Here is a 12280-nt window from a genome sequence, read left to right as displayed (position 1 = left end):
TTTGAGTACATCCTAGAGCTTAAGAGAAAAGGCTTCTCAATCAGGTGGATCTAGAGTCTGCTAATCTTTGCTTTTTTGGCTTCTATGGTATGGTCTTGGGCACACTGTTTAACTTCTCAGCTCCCGAACTCCTAGAATTATCATGAGATTCCAATGTGACAAAGCATGGCGGAGATGTCGCCTCTTTGTCTGAGCAGTATCACAAGCTTTGTAGCCCCATGTCACTGCTCCGCAGGGGCACCACTTGCACTATACTCCAGGGGGCGCTGTTTACACAGAATGCAGGATGTCTGAGCTCACATGGAGAGAGTGAGGCTTTATTTGCTATTATTATCTGCTCTCTGAGACTTTTCTCAGCCCTAGTCTTCCCTTTGATTCATTTTGGGCTGTAACTGTCCACTTTTACTTTGGATTACTCTGTCCACTCTGGCACAGTCTTCTCTCATCCAGTAACCATTGGTTTCCCTTGGTAAAATGCTGTTGTCTGTGAAGTGTAGGACAGAGGAACTGTTAAAGAATCTCTGGAGGAGTCGAGTAGCTCCATCTGTGTGGTTATGAGTTCCTGTTGTCCCTTGGAGCTCTCTTGACCCCCAGTCACCATCCTCACAGCTGCCAGAGATGTGCTACTCTTTCTTGAGATCTCTGAACAAGGCAGAAACAAAGTGCCCCTTTGGTACTTTGCATGGCTGTGACCGGCTAGCATTCCCAAAAGACCTTAAGAAACAGTTATGGAAAACAATAGAAAATGATATTGGAAGTATCACACAGAATAAGTGTCCAGCTTCCAAAGCATTGGTTTCAGAGTCCATAGCAAATGGTTGTGGGCACCAGAGTCTGATGGATCCTCACAGATACCTCCCTGGACCAGCTTTATGCCCCAGGCTGGCTTTACTGGTGGAGACATCACAGCTCTCACTCTTTCTTTTGGGATCTATGAAGAGTTAGTGGTCTTTGTGGTGGTAGTAAATAGTATCTGAGAAGGACCAGTGATCTTGGCAAACAAGTTAGATAGATAGAATAGAAAACCTGAGCTTAAAAATTTTAACTTCTTTGAATGGCTTTTGTATTTTCATTTGGCTCTTTCCTTGATTCCTCAAATCTTCATAAGAGGAGTAAACACACATACAAAGTAGATATATGCACATGTGATTTCTAGAAGCAGCGAGTAAAATTGGTTCTCACCTATTGGCTTATAAAACAATTTTTATTACCTCTTAGTTACACCTGTTATATCATATGTGCTATGGGCTTTTGTGGTGTCAGGGTCCTTCACCCAAAGAGCACCAAGAACACCCCATAGCTGAGTAACTTGGGCTTTTTCTAGCCAGCCCATGAGCTACATACACCATGAGCCACTGTGGGAACCTCACTAGAAGGGGTCAAAGGGGGCTTGAGTAGAATTTGAACTTGTTTTAGGTTCTGAAGTTTTATGGAAGCGATACTTTGCTCTGGAAGGAAGTATGGGTAGATCAATATGTTAATTAATATATCACATTAATAAATCTTATTATCCAGAAGGAAAGAGCTCTGGCATGAGGCTAAAGCTATTACTGGTACAGAAGCAGCAATCCCTGGTACTAGCCAGAATGGGAGGCCATTTGACTGTTTTGTGGTTTGCACAATGGTCATGTCATTGTCTGTGTTCAAACAAGATTACGGAGAGGTCTTGTTTTTCAACTGCTCTACAATGATCGCAGTGGGTTTGCCTGATGATGTGTTGTGAGATCATTAATCTTTAGTAATAGAGTAACAGAATCTTGCTGTGAGTGTCAGGCCAGCTCCTGCCTTCTCCTTTTTAGTGGGTATGTGTGTGTGTGTGAGGTCAGTGACTCAGACCAAGAGAAGAACAGTGTCACACCTGGGTACCACACCTCTGTCTGGCCTTGCCAAGAACAGTTCTCTCCCTCTATCCTGTCCCTACATCTCCTAGACAAGGGTTGCACTGTAATGATAGACAAATTTTTATTAAATTCTGTTTCCATTTCCCAGGTCATCTGTCCCATTTTGGGAGGAGGACTCTTCAACCAGCACAGCTCATAATGTGACTTGTGGTCAGAACTTTTGTGTCCCTCTCTTGAAAGCCTTTCTTACTTTGGCTGTAGTCTCCAGTACAGCCCATTTGACGCCGTATGACAATAAGACTGTTGTAGTCAGCAACCCTTGGTTAAATTGCTGTGCTAGTTTAAATGTGTAGACCAGTAATGACCATTGCTACTATTTATTGCAGGATCGGTCTGTTCTAGGAACTTTACTCATGCCGTTGCACTTAAATCATACTGTGACCTTTGGATGTATTTAATGTAGCCATTGCACAGGTGTCAAAACTGAGGCTCAGAGAGTTTAAGTGGCTTGCTTGGGCTACCTGGTCATTGATTAGCAGCAGAGCTGGGCTTCAAGTTCATGTCTGTGTTTACTCAAACCGGAGCCCCTTCCACTCTGCTAAACTGCCTCTGACGTCACCTCTTCTGGGAGCATTCCTGGCCCAAGTCTCCTATCTCCTCATTATTGCCCATGTATGATACACAGAGTTATTCAGATAATGCTACTATGACCAGCTGGCCTCCGAGATGCCTACAGAATAATGCACCTAGGAGGGTGGTAACATCAGAACTTGTGATTCCCTGGCTTTTGTTCTCTTCTCTAGAAGGACCTGGGAAGGCTCATATCTCATTTCTGCCCTGTCCACAATACACTGCTGGCCTTGCAACAGAGAGGATGTCAGAGCACATTCACCCTAGTGAAGGTGGGGTCTTTCACTAGAGCGGTTTTCAATCTAGCCTGGGTCTCAGATGCCCATGAGGCCAAAAAAGCCTGTTTCCACCATCCTTGTCAAATTTCACCGAGAAGGAGCCCACTGGACCCCAAGTGAGCTGCCTGTTAAAGACATTGTAGCTAAGTCTCTGGTATGCCACCCAAAAGGGCAATGCCACCCTCTGACTACTACACACTGGATATGGCCTGACTGAGGTAGTCCAGGGATCTGGGTGACTTGAGGCTCTTCAGGGCTCTAAACATTTTCAAATCCTGCTGAATGGCTGGTGTCTGATAGGTTGAGATGATTTTCATAGAAAACAGGAAGTCCCCTACAATAGCAATAGAGGCATTTGTTTTAGTTCCTCAGCAAGGGTGTGTAGAAGAGGGGAGTCTGACACACAGTCTGTTGGGTCACTGCCTTAACACCCTATCCTCAGTCCTCTTAGGCAGATCTGCTGCATTGCAAATGTTGATGACTTCTGTAGGAACAACTTGGCAGAAGGGATTGTCAGTTTGTTTCCTAGCATAGCACCTGGTACTTAGGAGATATTTCGTAACTGGAGCATTCATACAATTATGTTGATGAAGAGGGCGGAGAGCCAGCCCCATAATCCCATTGGATACTTTGCTATGGGAGGTCCTCAAAAAATGTTTGGTGATTAGCCTAAAACAAACTGGTAAATGTTCACAGAAACTTGAATTTCTTCTACATGACAGCTCCCAAGGAACTAGAGAGAATCATTTTGTGACATCCACTTTCAGGCTACTTAGCTTGTATTTCCTAGCTCTACCATAAAATTTTGACTCCTAGAAATGTCCTGAAGTTAACTATGGTTGTGAGCAGTTTATCTAAAAGGCAAATCACAGTGAATGTCTTTTTTATTTATATAGAGGAATGATAGCTTCAGTAATGTCATTCTAAATCAGCAATAATAGAAGCCACACCTTCTACCCTCTTTTCTGAGGTAGTGGCTGTAGTGTGGGTAGTGGGGGTCAGTGGAATAATGCTGCACAAACTCCCCAGGTCAGAATGGATTGTTCTGATATGGAAGCCTATAAAAAATTTAAAAATCAGCTATTTAGGTTTTTCAAGTTCTACCAGTGAGCAGGAACTTCAGTATCTCCCCTAAAATGCAGAGGGTTTGATTGAAGTACAAGTGCATGTGTGTATATCTACAGATGAAAGGAAACTCAGGAGGAAATTTTCTTTGTTCTTCCAGGATTTCAAGGGCGTTTCAATGAAAGAGACTTAAGACTTGTTAAAAATTATAGATTGTTCCTGGTTGTTCTATAGTTTCTCCTCCTACATGTCTGCAATAGAAACAGCCCAAGTTGTCACTAAAGTCCCTTAGCCACTATTATTTGTTTCCCTTGAACTTCTTTCAGCCCTTCTGTGCTTGCTTTCTTCTCTCACCACTGCGTGGGTTACACATACAATTAAATGCAGGCAGTCACTGCCACATGCACAAAAATGTCCCTCCTGAGATACCTCTATTACATGGGGAGCAACAGGCTGCCAAGCCACACAAGTGACAGCAGACACCTTACTTTATAAATACGTTGATTAATTTGTTCATCATCATTCACCAAACTTCCACAGAACTTCTACTATGTGTGATACTAACATAGCTTGAGGCCCTGGCCTCGGTATCCCTGTTCTGTTCCCCAACACAGGTGTTCCCGCTGTCTTACATTACAACAGCATTGTCCTGCATTTGTTGCTTATGGACTTATCGACACTGCTGGGCCCATCTGTACTGGGAGCTGTATGACAACAAGGACTATGACCCTTTGGTCCATGATTGCTTCCGGGATGGCTAGCACAGTGGCTAACATACATAGCAGTATTGATACATCATTATTAAATAATGATAGATCAATAAATTAATATATACATAAACATGTTAAGCTTGCTGCCCGCTGAGGTGTTTTCCTAGATGGTGGATCTGTCTGTTGCTAAACAGAGAATCTTGTAGAAAAGATGTTTTTTTTGGCAGTATACAAAACATATTACCTTGTAAATGGTGACGTATTTAGTTCAATTTCCCATTCAATTGTGAGCTCCCTGAGAACAGGAAGAGTTCTGTTTGTCATTGAAATCCTTCAGAATAAGCATACAATCAGTGTTTGGAGTATGTACAAAAAGAATTTTCTGAGAATGAGCTGTTTATAGAACAAGAAAGTAGAAGCTATAAAGAAAATATGGCAATAACGTGATCCACTTGTTTTGCCCGGCCACCAAGGATACCTTGGTAAATATTAGTTAATGTGTAGCCTTTTGTTTGCTATTAAGATTTACTGATTTCAATAGAATAGGACCTAAAAACTGAACATGTTATATAACAATCAGCCACCAGGGACAATCTTTAACCACACAATAGTTTATAAAATACACACTGGTTCTGTCCATGGTTAGATTAAGTGCCATTGTCTAAGCAAAGTAGGATATGTACAATAATAGGTCTCTGTGTGAATGATGGGTTTGGTTAGTGGATGAATCTATCCTGTATCCTTGCATTGTCTACATATAATTCTTCTCACTTTGTGAACGAATAAATCAATAGCATTGACTAATCTAGTGTGTGTGAAAAACACCTTCAGTAAATCCCAGGTTTTCCTGAATAAATCCAACAATAAAGCTTCCTTTAAATCTCTCTTTCTTACATAACAGTGACACTTATATAGAGAGATTAACACGATATCTTGTTTCTTTCTGGTGTGATCTTACTTTCCTCTTGCAAATATGTCCCCATCTATGTTTGTAGCGTTGCCTGTAGCGCTGTGAACATTTGGAAAATTCAGCATCTCAGTGTGTTTTGGAAAATAAGCTGGGAGATGGATGATAACCAATTAATTCTGGCCACAAGTTATGTGGCATGACTTAGGAGAACAGCAAGAGAGCTATAGAGCGTGGCAAAGGAAAGGAGGGCAATGCTGGAATCCAACCCACACCTGCTTCCCAGGGACCTGAGCTGGTGGTTTGTCATGTCTTAGCATGACGGTATTCAAGCCATGTGAGGTTTGGAAAATATATATACCTGACCCGGGGCTTGGTCTGAGAATAGCCACTTGCCTTGTTCTAAGCCACACAACTCCACTATGGAATTAAGTGTTTTCAAGCTAATACAAATTAGCATCAGTCTACTGGCTGAAACCTAAGATAAATTAGGCTGGGTCTCAAAGACACCAGCCTGCAGCTGGACCAGCGCCCAACACCACCGTTTTCTTGCTTAGCCCAGACATGGATGCATCTGGCCAGAATATTTTGAAGATGCTGGTAAGTACAGACAATCTGGGGAAAGCATTATAGGCTGCTGGTTGCTTTTGTTTCATCTCTGCATAAGGCCAACCAGATGTTTTATTATTAATGTAGTTATGGAAACCCAAACTTATCCAAGAAATACATCAGGGGGTACTTCCTCATTTTATGGAAATATTCTTAATCTTCAAAAGTGAACAAATCTCAGAGAAGCTGGAGAAGGGTCATGAGGGGAAAAACCCAGAACATGGTGTTTTAGAAGCCATCTCTGAATTAAAATGTGTGACAAAGAGAATGTGGATTCTGTTGATACATATGGTCTTAGAATCGGTTATTTAAAGTGAGATCCACTGTGTGCAAAGCTTGGTAAATACTATTACCTATACACATGGAAGAAGGAGTCAGTGCCCAGAGCAATGAGAAGTGCCAGATGTGCAAGGCAGAGGATGTGCCTGGGGAAAGGAGGCTATTACCCCCGTGTGCCTCGCCTGGGACATCCCCTAATCCTCTTTGAGGATCCGAGGTTCATGAGGGTTGGGCAGGGCCCCTGAGCGCATGCATGCCTGTTTGTTCTCTTGGTAGCACCTTTTTGTGTGTGTATCTTTAGAATCTGTCCTTTACATTTCAAATCACCACAGTTGTGGTTTTCTTTTCACCACTTCTACTCGAGTCGGCTTTTTGTGTTTTTACCTAGGTTAAGGACTTGAGCAAGACACTGGAATATCACTTTTGTTTAAACTGTATCGCTGAGTTGGTTTCACTTCCTAGTTTTTAATGAATAAACATATTTTGAGAGGGGGATTTTGAAATCTATTTTAAAAACATATTTGCCTTTAAAGAAAAATACCGTGAAGACATTGCTAACCAGAGTGGACACACCTTGATTTTCTTTGATGCAGGGGAAGAAGCAGTTTAGTGTTTGTAACCCCTGAGTTTCACCACTGCTCACTATTTAGGGGAAAGTCCCTTTCCTTTTTTTGCTGTAAAATGGAAGTCACAAAAAATGTCATTGGTAAGAAACTATTGAGCAGATTTTGAATAGTCAGTGAATTGTTTCACTTATATTTGTGGAATAAATAGTAAGTGCTAATAAATCATGCCAGCATTTGAGATCTAGGAATGAATGAAAATAAGGTCTGAACTTGATGGGGTAGGATTCAGGGGTCACTGGCTTTGTAGCTCTGGGCCAACAAAGGAAGGATGAGATAGGATAATGGCCCTCTTACTGTTCTTTTTGGAAACATTGGCACACCATGGAGAGACAATAGGAACAGGTTTGTAGCTACATGGAAAAGGCCTCTGACATTGTCTGGTATGTTCTGATCTCGGCTCCAAATAGTCATTTAAAAGAAAGAAATCTGACCAATTCTGTACTCATCATGTGTGTTAGGGAAATCTGACTCTAGAATGGAAAATGTGATAACTGAGACACAGCATGATACAGGTTTCCCTGGACTGGAGGAAGGAAGCCTTTTGCTCCAGTTCTATCCTGCTGCTGGTTAGGTATTTGACTTAGGATAAGTCATTTAAATTTTCTGGGTGCCTATTCCCTTTATCAACAAATGAGTATATATGATAATTTAGGTAGTATATTGATGAATGTTTCTTTTTTCCAGTTATTTATCTTTATAGATCATAAAAATATAAATATTGTTTTAGGCTTATGATTTCTTATTAGAAGGCTAACTTTATTAAAGAAAAAGGGGTAGCTTGAAGAATAATATTAAATAAAAGCATAGGCCGTACTTATTTTTTTAAAACTAATTATGGCCAAACATTTTTAAGGTGTGTCATTGACTGATGTCAGGAGATACCTGAATATATGATCACTTGGTGTGTGTCCATTTTTATCTGTGTTGTTAGTTTTATATTTAAGCTGTCCTGGAGAAAGTTTCTATTGGAAATAGCTTCCAAATGCTTGCCCAAGTATTCAGTGAGCCAGGTAGTTTGAATTCCAGTTTCAGGCATAGTAGGTCTGTATGCTAGTCACCAGGCTCACTGCTGCTATACACATCTTATTTTTGTTTTCCTCTGATGTGTTCGCAGATCAGGGTGTTGACAGAAAGGATGTTCAAACATCTCCGGAAATGGTTTGTCACTCACTGTTCTCGGCGTTCTCGGCAGAGAGCAAGGCTAGTCTCCAAAGACGGAAGATGCAACATAGAATTTGGCAATGTGGATGCACGGTCGAGGTTTATATTTTTTGTGGACATCTGGACCACCGTGCTTGACCTCAAATGGAGATACAAAATGACCATTTTCATCTCAGCCTTCTTGGGGAGTTGGTTCCTCTTTGGTCTCCTGTGGTATGTGGTGGCCTATGTTCACAAAGACCTCCCAGAGTTCCATCCTCCTGACAATCACACCCCCTGTGTGGAGAACATACATGGCATGACCTCAGCTTTTCTATTTTCTCTGGAAACTCAAGTGACCATTGGATACGGATATAGGTGTGTGACGGAACAATGTGCTAGTGCCATTTTTCTACTAATATTCCAGTCTATTCTTGGAGTTATCATCAATTCTTTCATGTGTGGTGCCATCTTAGCCAAAATCTCCAGATCTAAAAAACGTGCCAAGACCATTACATTCAGCAAGAATGCAGTGATCAGTAAGCGGGGTGGGAAACTCTGTCTCCTAATCCGAGTGGCTAATCTTAGGAAGAGCCTCCTTATTGGAGGTCACATATATGGAAAACTTCTGAAAACCACAGTCACTCCTGAAGGAGAAACCATTATTTTGGACCAGACCAATATCAACTTCGTAGTTGATGCTGGCAATGAAAATTTATTCTTCATCTCCCCACTGACAATTTACCATATTATTGATCACAATAGTCCTTTCTTCCACATGGCAGCAGAAACACTTTCCCAGCAAGACTTTGAGTTAGTGGTATTTTTAGATGGCACAGTGGAGTCAACCAGTGCTACCTGCCAAGTCCGCACATCTTATGTTCCAGAGGAGGTGCTCTGGGGCTACCGTTTTGTTCCCATAGTTTCCAAGACCAAGGAAGGGAAATACCGAGTAGATTTCCATAACTTTAGTAAGACAGTGGAAGTGGAGACCCCACACTGTGCCATGTGTCTTTATAATGAGAAAGATGCTAGAGCCAGGGTAAAGCTAGGCTACGACAACCCCAACTTTAGCTTGTCAGAAGTCAGTGAAACAGTTGACACCAAAATGTAGAAGTTGCTTTCACCATGAAGCCAAGTTTTTCTAGGTACCTACTAACTTCAGCATTATGAAGCAATCAACAGTTTGGGGTTATGAATACAAGACAAGAACCTTCAAAGTCTACCAGCACAATGACCCCTAAACCCTATAGCTGTGATTCTACGAGATATGTGACTCTGCAAGACTACTGTGTTAGCAGTCATGATGCAGTCATATGAAACTGCATATGAAAGCCACAGGAGTTCACTTGTGGCTTTGAATATAATTATTTTAGGTCATTCAGTGTTGATGGGAAGAGATGAAATCATGAAGAGCCTCATGGACAGGCCACAGAAGATAGGTATTTTTAAAAGTTTCTTTGAAAAAGTTAGATGCTTTAAATGGGGTCAGGGAACAACCATATTTTTGTTCTGATAGGAAAAATGCCATTTCCATTTTAATACTGACTTTTATCAATGGGAAAGTTGTCTCCTGAGTTGGGGGAGATAAACTAACAAGCCAATGACAATAAGAAGAGATTACGACACAGTGAATAACGTGAGGATCTAACACTCTCGAACTCTGGTCACTGGAGTCTTCATCTGAGTCTGGATCACATGTGTTTCACAAGAAGGAAGGGAAAGAACAGTCCAGGGACTCAGCAGGAACTAAACTTGCTTTACATTATGGCTTATGCAGATGCAGCAGCCCACCTTGGGCTTTGGCCCAAATAATCTGTGGTGCATTTAGACAGAGGCGAGATCTGTACTCCAGAATCTTGATGGAATCCTTGCAAAACAGAATGCTTGAGTTGAAAAGGGTGATAATATTTTTTTCAGTCTTCATTGGGTGGGTTAAGGATCTACAGATGTGTTAAGAGTATTTCCTGCTCATCAAGACAGTAGTAAGGATTTTGAGACTGTGGTCAGTCTAAAGGGCTATGGAATGCTGATGGTTAAAGTGTATTGTGTTTCTCTGCCTAGGCTTTGCACTGAAACACTATTTCTGAGGCAGGAAAGGGAAAGCAATAAGGTGTGGTCTCCCAGTCAGAACATCTTGAGGCCTTTGTGTCTCTAAAAGCCATCCCCATACCTTCCTAAAAGTGACCAACATAATGGAAAGATTGCCCCTTAGGGGAAGGTTTTAACGTGAATATATTGCATAATTTCCCACCTGAATTATTTTGAATGTATCCTGGGAAAAAATGGAAATCAAAGCTCCTTGGGAATCAAAATGATTCAGTGTGTTAATTAATATATTAAATTTCTGAAACTGTGCATGGTCTTTGTCATGTCCATTTTTATGCATTAAATGTGACAGGGTGACTGGGGAAAATACTTTTGCCTAGGGTGGACTTTCTCCTGCAAGGCACAGAGCTGGTGGAAAGGAAGCAGGCAGATAGAATGCATTGGTTGTCTTGATTCTCTGCAGGAAATGAGCTTGGCTACAGACACACCCCTTCTGGTACAGCTCCATCAATCTGTACCGCAGCAGCTGCTGGCAGGTGTTGGTATAGGCGCCTGTCTTTGCTTGGACTTAGCTTGTACAGATCCATACATACACTCTTGTCCTTCTGATCCAGACCAATGGGAACTCTAGTAGGTCTAGGGCTGTACACTTTGTCAGTGTCCAAAGCAGGGCACACAACTAGCTGCTGTGGGAGATTACCCTTGCCTGAAAGAATTTTGAGACCAGAACTTACTCTGCTGACAAAGCTAAAAAAATCAAAACCTTGAAGAAGCTGGAATTCTCTGCTGCCTCATTATCAAGAGGTTTTATGGCCTTATATCCATTTATAAAACGGAGGGGCAATATATTAACTTAGGTCCCTCACATCTGAGCTCATTCCTCTAGTCTTCGCTGCTCCCTCGCAGCAGGCTTAGGAATGGATGGAAGGACAATGCTTAGAAGCAAACCAGTATCTTTGATTGTTAAGGGAGATGGATGATTGGAGTCTTTCTGATTGGGTTTTGTTTTTGGATTATTTTGTGGAAAGCTTGTCTGCTTCCAAATATTCCTTTATTTGGATCAAAGTACTCTGTGATTGGATTGAAGTCTTCCTTTTAATACCCATTCTCATTGAGCCTCTCCTTGAGCAACCATTAAGTACAGCCACTAAAACTCTTTGGAAATTGACCTGGGGAAGGTAACTTTGGATAATTCTAAAGGAAACCCAAAAGCAGCACAAGGAACTCTAGGCATTTGTAGGGAAAGGATTACAAGGGCAAGGAAACCAGCAAGAGAAATAGATCGGCAATCATCACAAGGCCAACTGACCTCTAGGTTAAGGCCAAAGCTAACTGTTGCCTCTTTATTCCCATGCAGTAACATTTTCCCCAGTAAGACCTGACCACACCAGTACTCTTATTAGTTATAGGTATGTTATAGTGTTATATTTATTGATTTTCCATTTCAAAATCAATTATCTTTTTCTTATTCCCTTAAAAACCTGCATCCCTTCAAGGCACTATTATATGCAAATTTTTCCTCAGTATGGCTTCTCTATGAATTGCCCAATCTATCTCTGTTGTTATGGTGATTCTGACTTGGAGAGTCTGACACAGGTTAGCCTTCCTGGACCTTTGCTGGCTCAATGGCCAGTATGTAGAGTGGAGATTTGGGAGACTACCTTTAATAAAGGGCAGAAGGAAAAGAGTCTTTGAGCAGCCAAATGAAAGAAGTGAGGTGATCAGAGTGTCTGTTTCCATCTTGACAGCAGACCTCAAGGAAAATCTTCCCAAGTGAGTGGTAGGCACAGTGGAACATGCATGGTCCCTAGAGTTTCATAAAACAAGAGACGAGTCCTCAATAGGATCCTCTGTGAATGACCTGGGGAACCTTCCTCTGTCTAGCACAAACTTAGTTAAAGCTCTGGTGGAAAGAATGCAAATGAACCTTTGGCCCCGCCCCTGGGCCGTTGCTGTCTGCCATTACAGGAAGTGTGTGTCAATCAAAGCTTGACAGGGGAGATAGAGCATTTTATTTTGGAAGCCAGAAGTTTGAGAACAATGACTGGAATTTCCTCTTTCTGTCCAGCAAGGGCTGTTTGTCATTGGGGAGATAAAAGTCCAGGGGTAGGGAATAAAGGTTATCGGGATCTGCGCAAGGCAGAGC

The 12280-nt window shown here is 41.7% G+C and overlaps 1 protein-coding gene across 9 annotated transcripts in view; it reads left to right on the top strand.

Moving 5' to 3' along the window:
- Kcnj1 (potassium channel, inwardly rectifying subfamily J, member 1) overlaps positions 1-10443 on the top strand; it is a 31132-nt gene extending 20689 nt beyond the window's left edge. For all 9 annotated transcript variants that reach the window (XM_005378539.2, XM_005378541.2, XM_005378534.2 and 6 more), the window contains one exon: positions 8060-10443. In XM_005378539.2, the coding sequence (XP_005378596.1) occupies positions 8081-9199 (1119 nt within the window). In that variant the 5' untranslated portion in view covers positions 8060-8080 and the 3' untranslated portion in view covers positions 9200-10443. The remainder of the gene's footprint in view (positions 1-8059) is intronic.
- The last annotated feature ends 1837 nt before the right edge of the window (positions 10444-12280 follow it).

Source organism: Chinchilla lanigera, unplaced genomic scaffold (assembly GCF_000276665.1).
Source record: "Chinchilla lanigera isolate Chin_1 unplaced genomic scaffold, ChiLan1.0 scaffold00011, whole genome shotgun sequence".
NCBI classification, from domain to species: domain Eukaryota; kingdom Metazoa; phylum Chordata; class Mammalia; order Rodentia; family Chinchillidae; genus Chinchilla; species Chinchilla lanigera.
The sequence above is the reverse complement of the archived record's forward strand: the minus strand, read 5'-3'. Positions and strand labels throughout refer to the sequence as shown.